This window comes from Telopea speciosissima, chromosome 8 (genome assembly GCF_018873765.1).
Source record: "Telopea speciosissima isolate NSW1024214 ecotype Mountain lineage chromosome 8, Tspe_v1, whole genome shotgun sequence".
Taxonomy (NCBI): domain Eukaryota; kingdom Viridiplantae; phylum Streptophyta; class Magnoliopsida; order Proteales; family Proteaceae; genus Telopea; species Telopea speciosissima.
The window spans coordinates 18,053,408-18,075,779 of record NC_057923.1 but is presented as its reverse complement, the minus strand read 5'-3'; the positions used below and the strand labels follow the sequence as shown (position 1 = coordinate 18,075,779).

The following is a 22,372-nucleotide window of genomic DNA, read 5'->3' as shown; positions in this document are numbered from 1 at the left end:
GACGCAGTCATGTCGGCATCTAAAAATCTATAACTTTCTGTACTCATAAATTATTTTTCTCTCTTTTCCGTTGTTCATATTTTTGATCATCGGTTAGTATTACATGCAATGGCGACTCAGAAGCCTCAGAGATCAGCAGAGGTAGAAGACGTCATCCTTCGGAAGATTTTCTTAATCTCTCTTGTAGATTCTATGGAGGATGATTCCAGAATAGTGTATTTGGAGATGACTGCAGCTGAAATTCTGAGTGAAGGTAAACCCCTTTTGCTTTCCAGTGATTTGATGGAGCGGATTCTCATTGATCGCCTCTCCGTTCAGTTCCCCTCTTCGGAGCGGCCTTTCGGTTATTTGGTTGGGTGCTATCGTCGTGCTCATGAGGAGGGTAAGAAGATTACAATCATGAAAAATAAGATTTTTCGATCCGAATTGGAATCCGTTGTTCGGCAGGCGAAGAAATTGGCCGTTTCCTATTGCCGAATTCATTTGGGTAATCCAGATATGTTCCCCAACACAGAAATCAGCCTGGCCAATAAGAAGACTACTTCGCCTTTACTGCCTCTGATTTTATCAGAAGTTTCGAGCTCAGTCGATGGGTTTGGAGGAAGTAGTACTGGTGGTGAACTGAGTTGCCCTCCCGGGTTTCTAGAAGAGTTTTTCCGGGACGCTGATTATGATAGCTTGGAGCCAATCCTAAAGGGCTTGTATGAGGATTTGAGGGGTGTTGTTCTCAAAGTGTCTGCGCTTGGAAACTTTCAGCAACCCTTGAGGGCGTTACTGATGTTTGTTAGCTTTCCCAGTGGTGCCAAGGCTCTGGTGAATCATCCCTGGTGGGTACCCAAGGGGGCCTATGTCAACGGTCGTGTCATTGAGATGACCAGCATTTTAGGTCCTTTCTTTCATGTCAGTGCTCTTCCTGATAATACTATATTCAAGAGTGAGCCTGATGTTGGGTGAGTTTGATTTCTTCTTTTTACTCAACTTCTACTGCCACTACTATTTAATCTCTTTTATTTTCTTTATAAATTTAATGGATTTCAATACATTTTCTTTCCCCTTAATTTATAAGTAATGGAAAGGAATGTATACTTACCTCCAGCCCAGGATTTGTTTTTAAGAAACAAAAGCTTGCAGGATGTGCGACTTTCCAATTGGTGTCGAATTATCATAGTTGGACCCTTTGAATACTGGATTATGCAGGGCAGAAATGAAATTAGAAGTGGAAACACAACACATCTCATATGTGTATGTGTCTCCCCCATCTGCTGTTTCATGGAGATTCATAACGAGGAATATTACGAGGATCAGTGAGAGAAAACCAGTTTGATAATTTCAAAACTAGGTGAATAATGAAGATATGAACAGTTGAATCTTCATTCTCACATTATGGGTTGATTATCTTTTTGAACATTCCTCCTTAGTCTTTAGTCAATCATGTTTACATGTTAACTCTGTGTGTGTGCTGCAGTAAAGTTAATTTGAGTATTTAAATATCAAGTGAACTTTGAATACCAATTAATGCTTAGAAGTGCAAGAAGGTTCAGTGATTTGGGCCCCTAATTTTAGAAGGGACATGCTAGAGTGGTAGACTAAATGATAGGAGAGTTTATACAGCTGTTAGATAAATATGGAAAGGGATGACAATGGAATTTGGACAGGGAGATCATAAGGTTTGTTTAAAGGAGCATTGTATTGCCAGTTTCTCTCAAGAGAGTTGAATATGAATATCAAGAAGTTCTAATGGAAATCCATTCGGCCCCTAGAATTAACACATTCGCATGGATTCTGGCCCTTGATAAAGTACTAATTGTGGATCATCTGCAATCCAGAGGATGGTCTTCTGCTATGGTGCTATTTAGGGCCATTTCGGCCAGACCGAAATTTCGTCGAAACATTGCATGTTTTTTTTTTTATTTTTTTTTTATGAGTTTTGCTTGGCCATTTTTGGGGTGCAAAATGCCGAAATGAGCGAAATACCGAAACGAAATGACAGAAATTTTTGAAATTTGTATCCTGTTCCATATGTTATGTACTTTAGTTGCTTTGCAGCGTTCTGTGTGCTTTTTGAATATTTGTATGATTGAAGATATGAAAGAAACCCAAAGTATGCAGTGATGTTACGTGTTTGTTGTGAAGTTGGCAACCTTTGATTGCCTCTCTTCCATTTTTCTGTCTCTTGTGTAAGGGAGGATAGGGATAATCTTGCTGCAGTTGGATAAGCAAGCAGAATTCTGTCCTAGATACTCATTGGAAAGTTGCAGCGTCAGGGAGATTCTGGGAATATATATTTAGAGCCTAAGGAGATGGTTGATATCTTTCCTCTCATTTTATGTGTTGTAACTCCACTTTTTTTATTACCCAAAAAAAAAAAACTCCACTTTTTATACGCTTTATCTCCCATCATATTTTCCTTAAAGGCTTCGATGTCTTCTATTTGATCTGATAGCCTAGGATTGGAAGGATATGGTTCCAGTTAGCTTCCCTTATGCAGTTGTCATTGCTTACCTTATTTTTTTTTGTGTATTTTGGAACACCAGGCAGCAGTGTTTCTCAGTAGCTTCAACTCGTCGTCCTGCTGATTTATTATCTTCTTTCACAACTATTAAGACTGTCATGAATAACTTATATGATGGCCTTGGAGAAGTTCTTCTCACTCTCCTTAAGAAAACTGATACACGGGAGAGTGTTCTTGAATATCTTGCTGAGGTGATCAAAAAGAACTCATCAAGGTCTCAAATGCAGGTGAATGTTTTTCAGATGGCATCTGTCAATGGTTGGACATGGTTTTGGTTCCTGCGTCAGTGGGATGTCCTACGAAAAATATCAAGCCATTGTTCTATTTTCCATCTTAACCTTTTGTTGGCCCCACATGTTGGTCACAGGTTGATCCATTATCTTGTGCAAGTTCAGGAATGTTTGTTAATCTCAGTACAGTCATGCTTCGACTCTGTGAGCCTTTCTTAGATGCAAATCTGACCAAAAGGGACAAAATTGATCCAAAATATGTGTTCCATGGTACACGTTTGGATTTATGGTGAGTTCCTTTAACTTTATTGGCCTTTAGCTATTTCTCTCCCTTTTATTTTTGTTCTTCATTTTTGTCCTTAGTTCAGTACTGATTATCAGCAATACACCTTTATGGTTTTTTTAGGAGTTTAACAGCTTTCCATGCATCATCAGAAGAAATTACAGAGTGGATTAATAAAGATAATCCCTTTGAAAAAAAGAGTGACGATGAGAATCGTCTATTACAATCTCAAGAAGCCACCAGTTCTGGCAGTAGTGCTGGTGGACCTTTGCTCTTCTCTAATGCCAGACCAATGTCAAGCTGTGGTGGGAAACCTAAATATTCATTTATCTGCGAGTGTTTCTTTATGACTGCCAGGGTGCTCAACTTGGGGCTACTAAAAGCATTTTCTGATTTTAAACATCTAGTTCAGGTTGGTGAGACATGTTTAATACATATGTCTTAATGATCTCTCTCTCTCGCTCTCATGTTTTTTTCTGTATGAAATGAATTTCAGGAGTTGAGCAGGTGTGAAGATACTCTGTCCACTTTGAAAGCCATGCAGGGACAAACACCCTCTCCACAACTAGTGTTGGATATAGCTCGTTTTGAGAAAGATATTGAGTCGTATACACAAGAGAAGCTATGTTATGAAGCTCAAATGCTTAGGGTATTGTCAACTCTTGTGATTCACTTGCCACTTTAAGGTGGTGTTTCCTTTCATAGAGTTTCATCTATTCAATGTTTGTAACCCAATAGACCTTTGTTAAGTCTTTAGAACATGCTTTGCTAATTTGATGCAGATCCATCACCGAAATGGGCTTATTTTATTAGGAATAAGTCTAGGGTTGGGTTATATGCATATTGGGCCTTTGATCCCATGGGTTTTTTATGTAATAGGCCACTTTTATGGGTAATTAGGTTGCATATGGGATTAGATGTTTTAGTCCTATACTTAGTTTTATTTTCATGTTTTTAATTGAACTGGTTCAAAGCTGGTTTGAACCAGTGGTTCAATTTAAGTGATTTTAGTAGTTTGTCTTTTAATTGTTTAGTTGGGCTGGATTAGGACTCTATTTTGAGTCTATTTCAGTTTCCTAGTAAGTTTAAGTTAGCTAGTAGGTTAAGGAATGGGTTAGGCCTTTCCTTTTTATTGTAAGAGTCTAATTTTGAATCTTTTATATAAGGATGTAAGGGGGCCAAATATTGAACACGAATTTGTTTAATGAAAAAGCTTTTGTTTGCTGCCATAGCTGCTGCTCTGCTTTGTTGAGTGCTGCCTTGTGAGTTATATCAAGGTGAAGGGACTGGTGGATCTCCAGTTGACTCCTTGCGTCTGGTAGTACCGGGAAGATCTATTATAAGGGATTGGTGGACCTCCAATTGACTCCTTGTATCTTGTAGATCGGGAGGACCTGCTTCTATTCTTCAAGCTACTGCCATTGAAGACCTACAATTCAAGTAGGTAGTTTACAGTTTTAGCCCACACCCTTCTTCTCCTAATCATCTAAACCCAGCCCCATCGATCCCCATTGCTAATACTCAATCCTTACTACCTTCCTCATCCACCATTAATACCATAGATCCATTAGAACCCTAAAACCTGCAACTATTCTTCTTCTATTCTAGAAGGTCACATGCAAGGTGATTTTCGCGAGAATTCTGCCCAGCCAAATCTAACCGTTAGAACCTGCTAAAATTTTGATCGAATCTTCCTCAAACCCTAAGGGAGACTCAATCCAAATTTCAGTACCATCCACCCAACCTATTGTCTGAAATTACACTTTTACCCCTCTCCTATAGCTACTAGGAAAGCTCCATAACTCCAGATTTAACCATCTGATTTAGCTGTAACTTTTAGCATATATTCCCTTCCACCCTACCCACATTCGACCTAAATATTAAGCCCATTCAACCACCTGATTTCCTGTTATCATAACCCTAGATGCCCTCATCTTCCCCCTTTCAAAACCCTAATCGTAGTTGCTGCCCAGATCCATCTAACCTACTTCTACCCATCCAAAGCTCGTAAAACCTAGTTCATTAGACTCCCCTACACCTGCCCAGCTTTACCATATAAGATACCTGTCTATTACCCTAACCTAACCCTAAACTTGACCTACAACTCCAATTCTGTCCCATCGAACCAGCAGCTCAACAGGTCCTCGATGTCTGGCTCCTTGTAGGTCTCCTACCTATCTAGGACTACATTCTAATGAAGGAAAAGACTTGATGCAGAACCCAGGTCACAAAACCCTATTTGGGTTTGCTACGGGCCCACACGATTCACAAAAATCTAAGCACTAGAAAGGAATGGCAAACTCGTAATAAACCAGATTTTCCAATGTTTAATTTGGTAGGTAAAGGAGAGAGGACATAACATGTATTCAGAATTATAGTTTAGGGGTAGACTTGGAAGTAAAATAAAGGACAAAGATGAAGAAGAAAAGTGAGGGGCAATGAGGGAATTAAAAGAACAAAAGAATCGTGGGGTAGGGGATATCGTCTCCTACATCCAGCGCAAACCAAGGGCAGAAAACCAGGATCTCTTCGGATGAGAGAACTCTCTCTAGAAGACACCAATCGAATTGAGATTTCAAGAGTAAGATTCTACTTCAATATTCCACTGAATACAGGCCCTAGCAGCTCCATTGATCATCAACTGACATAGATTTCAATCATTGAAATTGTAACTGGTGGTACCTACAGGTTAAGACCTGAAACCCAGCTCAAATCTCCAATAATGGAGGACTTTGTTGATCTATGGCTGTCATGAGGGGGGGTGAATCAATTTCCCTTAATAAATTCCTGCCTTCTTAATTACCACTGAACTGCATTTGCACAGACACAAACACACATTCGTGAGACACACCTGGCCTCCCAACCACAGGCACACTCAACCCTGTGGCAAGGTATTTCCACTGTGTGCACCATTCCTGCAGCAAACACACTTCATATCTCCATGATGCAAACAATAAAGACATCCGCAACACATGGATTTTTATGAGATTCGGCAATATGCCTACATCCCTGGAGTAGTGTGTAACATCCCATTTATGTGTTATGATTATTTTATTTATTCTGTTGGAATGGTTACAAATATTTTAATGTTTTTGTGAATATTTTATTAATGTTGACAGCATGATGGGAGTGTTTTTATTGTTATTTAAATTAATTTATATGATCTTGTTATATTATTTTATTATTTGTTATGGTGTGGTGGCATGACTGTTATTATTTGTCACGATCAGTGGCATTGGATATAAACTTCTGTAATGTTTTGTATTCTGATTTTTACTATTTATTATTATTTAATTATAAGATGTACTATTTCTTAATGTTTAAGGTAACTTATATTATCTAATAATTATTCTTATAAGATATTCATTTTATAGGAATGTACTTATACACTAAGGTTTATATATATATGTATGTAAGTTATACGCTAATTGAATGTGAAGCTGGTATGAATAGGGAAGTAGGAGCTGGCTGTAGTTATGGTAATGAGGGGTTAAAAGGGGTTTAATAAGGATTTAACAAGGTTTAGGGGATAATGGGGTTTAGATGTTAGTCGAAGATAGGTGGCAGCACTTGGTTAAGTTGAAATGTATTGGCATTCTTCAGCCCAACCACATAGCATGGCTGTTGAGGTGTCAAGAGTCCAAATAATTGGATTATACTGAAGATTTGACTGGGATAATAGGAGTTAGTGGAGGTTTCGAGGGTGGTAGCACCCTAGTAGGCCACATGCGCAGCCATCAAATATTTGGCTAGGTGTGGTGGTGGCTTAGGATGAGGCCACCTAGCATGGTGGTATGTATTGTCACAAGGTTTGATAATGGACGTATATCATCAACATCGTAGTTAGTGGATTATATGTGGCAGCTTCATAACTAAGTTGTGCTGTAGTGGTAATACAAGGATAAGCCACCTAGCATGGGCTGGTGAGTTGTCATGAGAGCAAGTAATCAAGTTTAAATCATGGCCTGACCATGTTAAAGGAAGGTTAAGAGTGTATTAGTGTTAAGTAATCATATGGGATTAGTGGATCTAATTAGTATATTAAGTAGTCATGGTTAGTATTTTAATTATATAATTAGTGACCATTTAGATATATATATATATATATATATATATGGTTGGAGATTAAAAAAAAGAAGATTAGCACCCATTCTCAGCAAACAAAACCGATTCAGACTTTGAAGAAAAGAAGAAAAAGAAGAAGGGAAGGTGGGAATTGAGCTAAAGGCTGTTGTGTCCTCGTGAAACTAAATGAAAATCTGTGAATTTGAGATGCTGAATCAGTGAAAATTGAAGAGAAATTGGGGCTGAAATAAAGTTCCAATTGGGTTCTAGAATTGGGAGAAGAAGATAGGAAGCTGAAAGTCAAATTTAAACCAAGTTTCTAAGGTATGTGACAATCAGAATCTGGGTTGCTGTGGTGTTCAAATGTTTGGGAATTAGAGTTTGGGTTGAAGAGATCCTAAGAGAACTAAGCTGGTTCAGTTGGGCTCTTGTTGGAGTACTTGGAAACAAAGAAGAAGAATAAGAAAGAGGGAGGAAGAAGAAGTAGATATTGATGTGAGTGTGTGAATTAAATAGGACTTCTGAATTTCTAGGCTGCTGAATCTCAAGATTTCAAAGGACCTATGTGATTAGAAGAAGGAACAACTAGGTTCACAAGTAATTAAGAAGGGAACAGAGCTGAGTTTGAAACCAATTATGAAGATGAGTACGAATTAGATTACTCTTTGAAGTAGAAGTTAGATATTAAATGTTGAGAGATTGATATGTAATTGAAATGGTATGGGTATTGGTTGTAGGTTTTCTTTAATGAAAGCTGTGATTTTGGAATTGAGTTGCTGTGATTATGTGAAATTAAAGGAAAATCTTGATGCAGATAAGTCACATAATGGGCTTATTTTATTGGACATAAGCCTTGGGTGGGGTTAATTATGCATTGGGCCTTTGATCCATGTGTTTTCTTTTTAATGGGCCTAAAATGTGGGTACAAGGAAGCCATACGGGATTAGGCTTAGTAGTAGTTTATTTTCATTCCTCGGTTAATTAATGTAGTGGGTTTTACTTTCCTAGGTATTATTGATTAGTCTTTTAGTTTTTCCTAGCTAAGTAGTTACTGCCTTTGGAAGCCTCCCCCATGTCTTGGGAATTCCAAAAGACCATTTAATGTTTTAGTTGTTCATGTATCCAGCCTTTGGAATTCTTCCCCTTTTTTGGGAATTGCAAATGCTGACTAGGATGTAATCAATTGAGGCTCAGCCTCCTTCATCTATAAATTGAAATCATGGGTGAGCTCTCAATCATCCAAGAAAATCCAAGAAAAATCTGAAATATGATTACTCCTTTTGTTAGAGTTTTTCCTTGTGAGATGCAAGAAGGTTTGTGAGACTCAAGCGGGATCAAGGTGGGACTCCTTCGATTGTGACCTCGGTGGGCCTCCGACGGTTGGCTACTAGTTTGACTCTAGGCTTCCACCTATCTATCTTCATCTACAACCTATCTCTTCCAGATTCGATCTTGGCTTGCTTACCCTTTTGGGTCTGCATCAATTGTTAATCAGTGCATGGCTGGAAACGAGAATAGTTCTATACCACAAGGAAGTAAATTTGTTACTTTACAATAAATTGCGGATTACTTGAAGTCCTTGACTGATCGAGTGACGAGAATGGAACAACGTCACAAACAAGAACAAATGAATCAGATACATGAGTCGATGAACTAGCTGAATACTCGGTTGACTCGAATTGAGCAGAGTTGGGGTATTTCAAACACTTTACCCCAAAAAGCAACAAGAGAAGAAACCTCCAATAAGGGAACCAAAACCTGAAATTGAGGTTAATGTTGAAGAAGGTCTAGCAATCTTTGTCGTCAAGGAAGAGCCAGTCCTTCATGTTTCGAATGTTGAGGCTTATACAAGCAAATTTGAGGCAGTGGACGATGTGGAATTTGGCACTACAGTTGACGAGGTGGTTGAAAAACCATTGAGGAGACTGTGAACGACAAAGAACTTAAAGAGTTAGAGTTTGAAGCGGAGAAGGTTGAATACACTTTACACTTTCGTGACAACCTCATGGACATGACTGATGATATTGAAGTTGATCACATAGAGTTCGTGATCCCACCTGAATTTTTTGAAGAGAAAGTTCCACGCCTTGGAGACTAAATTCCTAACATCCATGAGCTGCCTGAGTATTGTTATGGTTTGAAGACGGATGTTCACCACACAAAGTTGATTCCTCCATTTTGTAAAACTCATGGTCGAGTTTTTTTCAAGCAGGGGAGAATTGAGATAGATAAGTCACATAATGGGCTTATTTCATTGGAAATAAGCCTTGGGTTGGGTTATGTATGCATTGGGCCTTTGATTCCACGTGTTTACTTTTTAATGGGCCTAAAATGTGGGTACTAGGAAGGTATACGGGATTAGGCTTAGTAGTAGCTTACTTTCATTCCTAGGTTAATTAATGTAGTGAGTTTTACTTTCTTAGGTAGTATTAATTAGTCTTTTAGTTTTTCCTAGCTAAGTAATTATTGTCTTTGGAAGCCTCCCCCCATGTCTTGGGAATTCCGAAAGACCATTTAATGTTTTTGTTGTTCATGTATCCAACATTTGGAAGTCTTCCCTTTGTTTGGGAATTGCAAATGCTGACTAGGATGTAATCAATTGAGGCTCAGCCTCCTTCATCTATAAATTGAAATCATGGGTAGGCTCTCAATCATCCAAGAAATTCCAAGGAAAATCTGAAATATGACAACTCCTTTTGTGAGATGCAAGAAGGTTTGTGAGACTCAAGCGGGATCAAGGTGGGACTCCTTTGATCGTGACCTCGGTGGGACTTTGATGGTTGGGCAACTAGTGGGACTCTAGGCTGCCACCTATCTATCTTCATCTATAACTTGTCTATCTATCTTCATTATGCCTACCCCTATTTTCTTCCAGATTCGATCTTGTCTTGCTTACCTTTTCGGGTTTGCATCAAATCTGGGTTCTTGAGGTGCTACACCACTGTTATCTGAAGAGAAAGTTGATTAAAAGAGGGTTGTATTTGAGTTCAGAGATTGAAAAAAGGAAACGGGGAGCTGGAATCAAATGGAGTTGAACTTTTAAGGTAAGTATGGAATCATATTTTATTTGAGATTGCTTAGATTTTAGAAAGTTGGTTACGTAGTTGATTTGGTTTGTTATTACATTTGATGATTTGAAGGGATTATGCTTTAAATTCAAACTAAAAGTGGGTGTTAGAGCTGCTGAAACCATTGGAGAATACACATACTTTGGGTTTGAGTTGAGTCAAGCATTAGAGACATAAAGGTGAGGGAACATGTTTATATACTGTGTGTGTTATGATGTGCTACATTACATGATGCTTGAGTATATGGTTTATGTATTCAATAGTTTAGAATGAATGGTATGAGACAATGTAAATGGCTATGATATGTGCTATGCTAGGTTGAAAGAAATACATGTTATGCTTGAAATGAAATGATACCTTAACTAATGAAGAAGGAATGTTCATATATTTCATTGTGAGGGTTCATGGCTATGTTATGTGATTGCAATGTACTTATGATCTATGAATAGGAAAGTATTTAAGATGTATGAATGAAATGAATGATGTTCATGTATTTACTGTTTTAAACGATTAAAATGATAGTACATGGGTGCTTGGTTATGTATGCCATGTAATGATACACGAAATATTGAATTTGTTGAAGTACTGTTCATGTGACACTGTTCACGTGAACAGTGATTTGGTTGATATGTGTATCTTCTATTTTCCTAGTCCTAGTTGGAGTCCTAGTTTCTAATTATGTCAAGTCCTAATTCTATTGTGAATTGTTAGTCTTAGTTTCAGTTTGAGTTGTTAGTTCTAGTTCTTTTCCTATTGTAACTTGGAATCCTATCATGATTAGGAATTCCTAATCTGATTAGGAGTTCCCCTTTCTATTTGTAATTTTCCCTCTATTATAAATAGAGGGGCTTTCCTATCAATGAAAACAACAAGCTATTATTCTCTCATTCTCTCTTTTTTCTCTTCTCTCAAGTTACTGGTTACAGGTCCTAGGTTTTCTATAGAATTGACAAGTATTTTGGAATGTGATTTAATATCTTAATGTATGATGTAGAGTATGTTATGGAATGTCTTATGAGCTTTATGGAAATGTTATCTTTATGTGTGAATGAAAATGGAAAGGAAAGATTGAATGGATGAGAAAGAAAGAAAATAAAAGAAATGCACAAAGAATAAATGAAAGAATGACAAATGTGATATGATTGATGGTGACATGTAAATTGAACAACCCTGTGACTACCACCCCTCTCCAGTAGGGGGTTACGTGCTGGATGAGGGCCTTAAAGAAAAGGTAGTAGGTCGGTGTCCATCCCACTGCTCCTGGTGATTGGAATAAGGTGAAGACACAACCTATATGACACTAGAACTTGCCATCCCTAGTGCTCCTGGTGTCTGGATACATGGAGTAGGTAAGTCTAGTATGATGTTATGTTTAATCTAGAGCTTGCCCTCTCCAATGCTCCTGGTGACTGGATACATGGAGTAGATAAGTGATTTAGTGAGATGTTATGCCAAATGCTGATCCTCCCCAGTGCTACTGGTGACTGAATAGTTGGAGTAGAGTGCATCTGTGATGCTTACTGTATCCTCCTCCCCAAGGCTGCAGAGCCTGGGACTCCAGTAGAATAATGATACGAGGTCGACTACCACCCTCAACTAATGTGTGCACATATGGTAGTTCACAAAATGACCATGACTTGACCTAGTTAAATAAAGAATGAAATTTATAACTGTTACTTCTGTTTCCATTTTATTTATTGTACTTATGAATGCTTGAACGTATATGACCATGTGCACCTCACTGGACATTAGCTCACCCTTTTATATGTTGATGTTTTAAGAAGAGGAGACATGAGAGGAAACATACACTGCTCCAGGGTTTGAGGGTTGAGAACCTGGAGTAGGACTTGAGGTTTTTTTTGGGAATTTAATTTGGATTATAAGAATAATGTTGATTTTGGATGGTATATAGACTAATGGATGTAATAGGCAGCTTTATAGATATGCACATAACTGAATAGGTGTTGTGAATCAAGTTTTTTAATGTTTAGGACTGTATATACTGCTACCAGTGTATAAGTCATCTTTTGAATGAAGCACCGGAGCATGGGGAGTGTATGGGCCATGCGATCAGAACCATAAAGCACAAACAAAATGTAGGCAGTCGGATCGGTGTAGACCAGTTGGCGTAAATTGAGGTACGCACGATCAATCAGCACCTTAAGATTGGCATTGCTCGTGACAAACAATATGTCACATGAAAAAAAAGCATCTACGTTTCGATTGTCGATTGGAGGATCCTGGAATCTCTGATTTGGATCGTTGGATTTAAATCAGAGATAAGTGGCTGAGATTTAACGAAAAGGAATCATTAAAAAGATTTAAGCGCACATGCTTATTATCGTTTGGTCTCGATCCAGTGTAGCACGGATCATAATTAATGATACCCATGGCCAATGAAAGGTAATCCAGGAGAATCTCCAGAGCACTCCTGTTAGTGCATTGTGTAAGCCTTTAGATGCCGATCCTCCCACGATGCCAATCGGATGATGGACCCAATTCTGGAATGGGGTTACATTTGGCACACCTGTTCACCGAGAGCTTGGAGTGTATTGACTTCATTTGTGCGTCGAACACGTTGTGTGCGTCTTGGTACTTAGCCGCAGGAGAGACTAAATCGCATGAGCCGGGCAGGCTGCAGACTGACATGCCATGCGCGCCGGTCTGCACGGGGTGTGCGGGTGCAGCTGCATGCATGCAGGGCTGTGCATCATGCGCTTCGGTTTGCCTGCACAGGTCCCTGCTAGCTTGTGGGCATGGCTGCGTTGCCTGCGAAATGGCCTAGGCTGGCATGCATGGCAGGCTGGGCTGGCCCCACCAGGACAAGTGGCATTGTGCCACGACAATAAATACAACAAAACCATTTTTCGACCATGCCAACACATCAATGGATCCCACTTAACTTCAAAATGGTGTGTACCACTTCAGTTTGAAATTTCATTGAACACTTAGGGCCTTTTTGAGTGTCCATACAAGAATGGGCATAACTTTCTCATCCAATGTCTGATTGAAACGATTCCTATTGCATTTGGAAGATGACTCGGTGATGCAGATACATCACTAAATGAGGCTTATTTTAATGGGAATAAGTCTAGGGTTAGGTTATATATATGTTGGACCTTTGATCCCATGGGTTTCTATGTAATAGGCCACTTTTATGGTCCTAAAGTATGGGTAATAGGGTTACATACGGGATTAGTTGTTTTAGTTCCATACAGTTTTATTTTGGTGTTTTTGTTCATAAATTGAACCGGTTCAACCAATGGTTCAATTTAAGTGATTTTAGTAGTTTTCTTTCAAGTGCTTAGTTGGGTTGGATTAGGAGACTGTTTTGAGTCTATTTCGGTTTCCTAGTAAGTCTAACTTACCTAATAGGTTAAGGATTGGGTTAGGCCTTTCCTTTTTAGTGTAGGAGTCTATTTTTAAGTCTTTTATACAAGGTTGTGAGGGGCGCAATTATTGAACATGAATTTTGATATTAATGAAAAGCTTTTACTGCTCTTCTTCTCCATTGAAGATTTGTTTTTTTGATCATGGCTGGTGGGATTGGTGTTTGATCCGATTGAGACCTTGCGGCGGGAAGCCTAGGTGGTTCATTGGTGGGATTGGTGTTTGATCCAATCGACACCTTGCGGTGTGAAGCCCAAGTGATTCTTTTGAAGATCTACTTTCAAGTTCTAGTTCAAGTTCCTCCATCAACAAGCTGCTGCCAATAATTTTCTGCCATTACAAGTAAGTTGGAAGCATCCCCGTCCTTCTTCTAATCCTCTAAACCACCAAACCCTAACATCCCATCCATCACTGAACAACATTCCCATAACCTAATTTATGCCCAAACCAAACCAACCGTTAGAACAGTCTACAAATCTGAGCGATTATCCCTCATACCCTCCTAAGAAAACCATTCAAGTTTGATTAACTTCTGCCCAACCAAATCCTTAATTCCTCTCTTTTCCTCTTTTCAAAAACTCGAAACCCTAAACCTAAGTTGTTGCCCATTCAAGTTTACATACTTCCATCCATTAAAACACATCAGGATCTTTCACTGATAGACTCCCCTACCTTGATTTGACATAACCCATACATCAAACCCTAACCCTAATTTTACCAAAAACCCTATTTTGACCTAGCCGATTCACCTGTTCATAACAGATCCTGGTTGATTGGCTCCTAGTTGGTCTCCTACCAATCTAGGACTACATTACTCGGAGCTCGACAACTTTTCAGTTCATCCCATCGTCCAAATCTGCCATCTTGCCAGCTAAAATTTTCTTCAAAGTTACCCTTGTTTGTATGCACAATGTATACATGTCCCTGGAGCATCATAGGCCATACTACACCTTTGTAGGCTGCTGCCACCTTGATAACTGCCATAACATATTTCTACTGCCATTGAGCCACTACTACTGCCTCTGAATCCCTAACATTCTGTTCACTGCCCTATCTCACTGCCATTGAGCTGTACATAGTCACCAGCATTCCAGACACCTCACATATTGTCTGACCACCGCATCACTGAGATAACAGTGTGTGTGCCAGTATGGTTGCCAACAATGACAACACATGCACAGCAGACTTAGGAACTGAATCTGGAGGGTTTGAGTTGCCTATACCCAAGGCACTTTCACCCCAAATCTTAAGAAGAAAAGAGAGGGATTGTGGGAGATGGAACTCAACAAAGGAAGGCTGTTGGCACCGCTAGAAACTGGGCGCTTAAAATAACTAGGGTAAACAAACAATAGCAAACAGAAAAAGTAAAAGGGAGAATAAAGAGAATAGAAAGAAATAAGGAAGAAGGAGAAAAGAACTCACACGAGAAGGAGGGGTACTTGATCAATGGGGTAGGGAGTGGAGGACGAAAGGCTGAGAGTGAGGGAGAGAAGCTCGTACCTGGAACTAGAGGGAAAAGAAGTGAAGAAAAGGAAGAAGAACAGATCACACTTGACCATCCTGGTCATACACAACTCCGCAACCGGGAGGGAGGTAAACCCAACTCAAACTTCATTCTATATTCAACTCTCCATCGTTGGACTACAAGGCATATTTATAAAAAAGAAATTGAAAGTTTCCTAATTGTAGTCTAAAACTGAAATAGAAATAAAATATAACTCTATCTCCTAATTATCTAAACCAATCTAAAAATTCCCTATATAAAATTAAAGTGACAATTACAATAATAACCCAAGTAGATAAATCCCTCATATCCTACTGGACCAAAACTAAATTTGGACCCGGTTCATCTCCATCTAGGCTTCCCAACGGGTTTGTGCCGGTCCAAGGAAGGGCTCCTGCATCAAGACTAGTCCAATTTGTGAAGTTCAAAGACTAGAGGTTTTGTTAAAACAATTTGAGGAACAGCTTGGGTCTATCAGTGAATTCTTGGCTAATTTTGTGAGGATTGGGCAAATTGAGATTCAATTGGGTTGATCTTTATAAAGTCAATGTTAGAGTTAGCTTGTGGATCTAGTTTGGCTCTGGGCCAGTTGATATTCCCTAAACATTGGAAGAGAGCTTGTAACCCTATTCTCCATTGCCAGTGAAACTGCTCATCTCTCTGTGGACATAGGCACCTTGTTGAACCACGTATATCCTTGTGTTGTGGTTGCTTGATTGTTTTTCTCTGTTACATTGTGTTTTCTAGATCATGGATTTCAGTTTCTACGTATATGTTGCAAGTGTTATCTGAGACCCATTTTTGTTTTATGTTGATGTTTCTTATTTAAATTGACCGCTTGTTTGAGAGATGGAAAGGGATTTTATAGAAAACAAGGATAATGAAGCTACATGTTAGCATATCTACATTCATTAATATCCTCCCTTATAATCTCTAAGGTCACTATGGAACTCCTTTTAATTCAATTTCTTTTTTTGAATTTAATAATTACAATTCTTTGAGTGGAATGAGCTGCTTTAATGCTTTGAAAGGAGAGAGATCTCAGAATGGAGGCAACATTTATATTTTAATTTTTCTATTGGGCATCACTAGGCATACCCAAGTTGGTTTCTAACTTAATTTTTGTCTTATGTTTGAAGGATGAAGCACTACTTCAACGTGGACTAACCTTCTATAGATTAATGGTGGTTTGGCTGGTTAGTCTTCTGGGAGGATTTAAAATGCCTCTGCCATCAAGTTGCCCCATGGAATTTGCATGTATGCCAGAACACTTCATTGAAGATGCAATGGAATTGCTTATTTTTTCTTCGCGGATCCCTAGAGCATTGGATGGGGTCTTGCTGGTAGGGCCAGATTTTTCCCTTGCACGCTTCATATGTAGATGGGCTCATAATCTTTCCCTTATTTATGGTTGAAATTCAGTCCTTTCTATGGAACCTTCTCCATTTTTTCCCTAGAGCATTGGATGGGGTCTTGCTGGTAGGCCCAGATTTTTCCCTTGCACGCTTCATATGTAGATGGGCTCATAATCTTTCCCTTATTTATGGTTGAAATTCAGTCCTTTCTATGGAACCTTCTCCATTTTTTCATCTCACTTTCCTCTTCCTTATGCCAGGATGATTTTATGAATTTTATTATCATGTTCATGGCAAGTCCAAATTTTATTAGAAACCCATATCTAAGAGCGAAAATGGTAGAAGTCTTGAATTGCTGGATGCCCAGTAGAAGGTAGTGGGATAACTCTACTTTCCTATCAGGCTAACACTGCCACTTATTTCATGAAGTCAATTTTTTTTTTCCACCTCACTGTTTTCATTGCTTGTTCAGTGGTTCGTCTGTGACAACTTCCCTTTTTGAAGGCCATACACTGTCTCTTGAATATCTTGTCCGGAATCTTCTGAAGCTCTATGTTGACATTGAGTTCACAGGTTCTCACACACAGGTAGTTATGACTCATATTTTATCATTGTTTGCTCCAAAGAGTCAGGGAAGGCTGTGTTTATGTAATTTTCTACTCACTCAAGAACCTAAACAATTCCTACTGTAACTTTGTTAGAACTAAACAAATGATTGTATTCCTGTCATCACTGAGCTTACTCGGTTCTTAGTTGTTTTGTTATCCTATCATGTGCTGGGTCTTGGCAATGCTTTCCTTCTCTTGGATCTTTGAAAAGGATGGCTCATATCACTGTCCTGGATAAAGATATAACCATCTGATCCAGTTGGTTAAGAATAATTATCACCTCCAATTCCTCTAATAGGGGGGAGTGGATCCCACCTTGGGCAGTATTTTCGGGCAGGGGGTAGGGTGGTCATTTCCGTGTGAGGAATTGGAGGAATTGGAGTGGGCAACGAATTGGAGGGGATAATGATTCGTTGTTTATAGAACCTTTTTTTAATGGCTAGCTTAATGGAAGCCTTTTAGTTTAATAGATTTGAGCTAATTATATTTGTTAATATTTATATCATGGTGATTAAATGGAACATATCATATGTCTTCTCTGAGATTTCCTCTATGATTGGGCATGGTAAGTCTGTAAGTGTTAGCACATCTCACTTGAACTGGCATGATTAATAAATTAGATGCTATTATTTGGCTTCGCGCAGTAGCCTGACTATTAAATGGACTGCGTTCAGGCATTTATTTGGATACAATGGCTTCTCTACCCCCTTCAGTCTGAGCCCAAAACTGCATAGCACACCCAATTGGATAATTAAAAAACTTTATTTAACAAAAAAAATTTTAAATTATAAAAAGGCATACCCAGGGCATGAGGCCTATCACTGCATGGTATGGGGAGTGGCAGATATTTATGCAGCCTTTTCCCCGCTTTGCGGAGAGGCTGTTTCCTGATTCAAACCCGCTACCAACATGTGGCAATGGAGCAACCTTACCGTTGCACAGGCCCGCAACGGTAAATGGTCTGGGCTTAGGCATGCCTAGCCCATGCCCTGTTTAATAAATGGTCTGGGCATAGGCTTGCCTAACTCGTGCCCCGTTTAATAATCGGGCAGCTTCCGGCCAAGCATATAGCCCAATATTCCCATAGTTGAATATTTTCAAACCCATCTGTCTGCCACACCTAGTTGTAATATAATACTTGATGTCCATATGTTGGCGTAGCCATAAGAAAATCGACTGGAGTTATATAAATGAAACCATAAGTGTAGAAAGTAGAAGGTTATATGGTAGATGTATTGTGCAGTATTCTGCTCCATGTTTACCATACCATGTTAATGGGGTTAACATTAAGATTGTTGGGACTTTTCAGGTATACTAGGTATTCCATACTTGCATTCCGAGGCATAGATGTCCTGATCAATTTCCGCTTTTATGGGTTTAATGTACTTCTGTTGCCTTATGATGATCGATTGATCATGGTCTTGTCCAATGACCAATCCTCTGATACAATCCATAAAGACCACAAACCATCAATTCTTTGCTTCTTCCTTGAGATGTGTCTATGTTCCTGCAGTTCTATGACAAGTTCAACATACGTCACAATATTGCCGAACTTCTCGAATACCTGTGGCAAGTTCCTAGTCATCGAAATGCATGGAGACAGGTAGACAAATCCTTGGTCCCATTTCTTTCTTGAGATTTCTTATTTCATGGCTTCCAAAATTAAGCCTTATGAAACCACTTGTCCACTGCTTCTCTTATGATCGTATTTAACTAACTTCATATGTGCCATTTCAGATAGCTAGAGAAGAGGAAAAGGGGGTTTATTTGAACTTTTTGAACTTCCTAATCAATGATAGCATCTTTCTTCTTGATGAAAGTCTTAATAAAATTCTTAAACTCAAAGAGCTGGAAGCTGAGATGTCAAATACCACTGAATGGGAGAGAAGACCTGCCCAAGAGAGGGAAGAAAGAACCCGGCTTTTCCATTCCCAAGAGAATGTGAGTTTTATTTTGTTTTAATGTTCTTAGTTGCTAGGAAGGATAAAGTAAGGAATGATCATATTAGAGCTGATTTGGAGTAGCTCCGCTACATGATAAACTACGAGAAAATCGTTTGAGGTGGCATGGCCATGTTCAACCGAGACTTTGGATGCTCTAGTACAGAGGAGTGATTTGATTCAGATTGAAGGAACTAAAAGAGCCAGGGGCAGACCTAAAATGATCTTAGGAGAAGTGGTGAGGAAAGACATGCATAGCTTAGGCCTTGTATCAAGTATGACTTTGAATAAAGCTGATTGGAGGGCAAGGATCCCTGTAGCCGACCCCATTTAGTTGGGAAAAGGATGAGTAGTAATAGTAGTAGTAGTTCTTCTTCTTCTTGGTTGCTAGTTGAAATTTTACCAAAATTCAATATATCAAATAAAAATAACATTCTTCGGTTTTGTAGATTATCCGAGTTGATATGAAATTGGCAAATGAAGATGTTGGTATGCTGGAATTTTCTTCGGAACAGATTACAGCTCCTTTCCTTCTTCCAGAGATGGTGACTTCTTTTGTCTTTTCAATTATAGTTTATTCTACTCGGACATGTATATCTTTCTTATTTTACTATCCAGGAAGTTCAAAATTTCCCCAGGCAGAACCTGTTAGTTTCCTTTTAGCCGTTGCTGAATATTTCTTCCTCATTCCAGGTTGAAAGAGTGGCTAGCATGTTGAACTACTTTTTGTTACAACTTGTGGGTCCTCAACGGAGAGCTCTTAGTCTTAAAGACCCTGAAAAGTATGAGTTCCGGCCAAAACAATTGCTCAAGCAGGTTAAATCTCTCTCTCTCTCTCTCTCTCATGTATATTGCATAGCATCTATTGTGCATCGCTGCTTTATATGGTGGTCTGTCCACAAGCAAATATCAGATGGCTTAAACATAGTTGAAATATTATGGATGGTTCCCACCTACATAACAAGGACACAGACAAATTCAGGTGTTCTGATAACAGCAGCCTTAGAAATATAATATGAATCCTTGCAGGCAAGTTCTTCTGTCCCTATTTCCCCCTCCCCCCCCCCCCCCCAAAAAAAAAAAAATCCCACCTTTTGAAAGGAAAAAAAAAATGTCCAGTTAGTTTGGACAGGCTTTCCATACACTGGACACAATTAAAAAATGGCTAATCATTACATAGGGAACATGCTAGGTTGTTGGAGTCACCTGGTTGAGTGGGTGCCACCTCACCTTAATGGTTAAAAATTAATTTGATTGGATAATTATCATTTACCAATCCATACTGAAGACTTTGGGAATAATGACTTGAGTCTATGAGACACAACCCTCCTTTATTTACAATAATAAGAATGTGAGTACAAAGACAGTAAAGCCCCTAGGGCAACACAACATAAAACCCTAAGGACAATTCTACCCTTATACTCCATATTACAACATATACATTTGGCACATTGGGCACATTAGGAAAAGAAAAATGAAAAGGGAGGGGCGGGGAGAGAGAGGAAGGTCAATGGACTTTGATCAGTCAAAATGATTTGAAATGGATTGGATCCATTTATTTTTCACAATGGACTCGTTCAGCTCCTAGACTGGGGCTATCCAGTAGTGCTGATCGTACCGTGCATTTTTTGTGCCTGCTAGATCCTCACAATTTAGGTCTGCTTCCGAATACTAATGGCATGAACTTTTGTTATAATTTACTGTTGCCACTATCTAATCGATTACCATCTATAAGCTGTTCATTGATTAGTTTGAAAGGAAAGTGTCACTCTTACTGATTTCGTGGATGATTTATTGGAAGATTGTCCACATTTACATCCACTTGGCAAGGGGAGACAAGGAGAAGGTTTTCCCAGCTGCTATCTCAAGAGATGGTAGATCATATAATGAGCAGGTAAGATTATTTTTTTCACTCGACAGTGAACGTACAGATTCTCTTCTCCCCACCTCCCCTTTCCCTTGAATGGATTTTTGCAACTTTATATTTTCTGACAGTTTCGAATGTTCTCCAGTTATTTACTGCTGCAGCAGATGTTCTACGAAGGATAGGTGAAGATGGGAGAGTGATAACGGAATTTGTTGAGTTGGGTGAAAAGGCAAAAATTGCAGCTTCCGAGGCAATGGACGCTGAAACTGCACTAGGAGAGATACCGGATGAGTTTCTTGATCCAATTCAGGTATGTTTACTTCAATATGTGGCTTGGACTACAGCCATTCTTGCCTTGGCGTAGCAGGTAGGGCGACATAAGACACCATTTCTTTTTATTTGTACTAGTAACCATTGTTGAACCCTGTCACCCCCATTTTCAATGTTGCAGTATACATTAATGAAGGATCCTGTTATTCTGCCTTCTTCGAGAATCACGGTAGATCGACCTGTCATCCAGAGGCATCTTCTGAGTGATAATGTAAATTCCTTTGTAATTGTTTCACTACAATTATGTTTTTTCTCCTGTTGGGCTAATTTGTTGCATGAACGACAGACCGACCCATTCAACCGTTCCCATCTTACTCAAGACATGCTCATTTCTAATGTTGAATTGAAGGCAAGAATCGAAGAGTTCATCAGGTCTCAAGAAATAAATAAGCATGGGTAAGGTGTAAACATGCAAAGCACAGACAAAAAATGCAAGTAGTCAATTGGGGAAATGACTTTGATTGACTAGTGGATCCTAGGGGGCAAAGGTTTGGGGGGAGGGGTGGAGAAGTTGGCAGGGGGTCATGGGCTCCGCAAAGAATTTGATAAAGTTTTATATGTTGATGATATATTCTGTTTTGTTCATCATACCTTGTACATAAGCCAAAAGAGGAGCATTAATGTTAAAGAAATTTTATTTTGGGTGAACTACAATGGAGGATAAGGGCAAGGTTGATTGACACCTCTGTTGGTGTCATTGGGTTTTGTAACCGAATTTTACTGGATTGAAATACTCTTTGTCCTATTCTGGCAGTTTAGAAAAAAGACGGTGGTAAAATTGGAATGCAATTTGATTCTTCACTTTTGGTTTAATTTAGATTTTGACTCAAATTAGGTTTTTTTTGCTATGGTTTATATTTGTATTTATCTGATTAATTTCTATTTTTGTAGGTGTTTGGTATGATTATGATACTTCTATTTATTATAAATTAAAATAAATTCATTTATTTTATTTATGCGTTAGTCATTAATGGAAAGCGTTCTCTGTGGGGTAATGTAGGGGTCATGTGCGCAGTAACCAATGAAAGTACTGGCATCTTGGAGGGCTTGGTGGTCAATTCATCCCTGCAAAGCGGTAGAGCCGTAGAGGAGAGCTGGGCAAGGGGAGCATTGGGTGAGGGTTGCGGGGCATGTAGCTAGGTAGACTCTTTTTGCTTCGTGGTTTTCTAATCTTTTCTTTTTGTGATCCTTGCTTAGGAAGGGATTGCGAATAAGATGCT

The 22,372-nt window shown here is 39.0% G+C and overlaps 1 protein-coding gene across 1 annotated transcript; it reads left to right on the top strand.

The window, feature by feature from the left end:
• Positions 1-93: 93 nt before the first annotated feature.
• LOC122670381 (probable ubiquitin conjugation factor E4) lies at positions 94-21,553 on the top strand. The gene is made up of 16 exons (XM_043867231.1): positions 94-950; positions 2,535-2,739; positions 2,880-3,031; positions 3,149-3,437; positions 3,522-3,674; positions 16,192-16,395; positions 16,668-16,780; positions 16,880-16,994; positions 18,529-18,618; positions 18,753-18,956; positions 19,405-19,500; positions 19,649-19,771; positions 20,757-20,849; positions 20,968-21,132; positions 21,274-21,363; positions 21,439-21,553. Exons 1-16 carry the CDS (start codon positions 109-111, stop codon positions 21,550-21,552), a joined length of 3,048 nt encoding a protein of 1,015 aa, XP_043723166.1. The 5' UTR covers positions 94-108; the 3' UTR covers position 21,553.
• Positions 21,554-22,372: the final 819 nt, after the last annotated feature.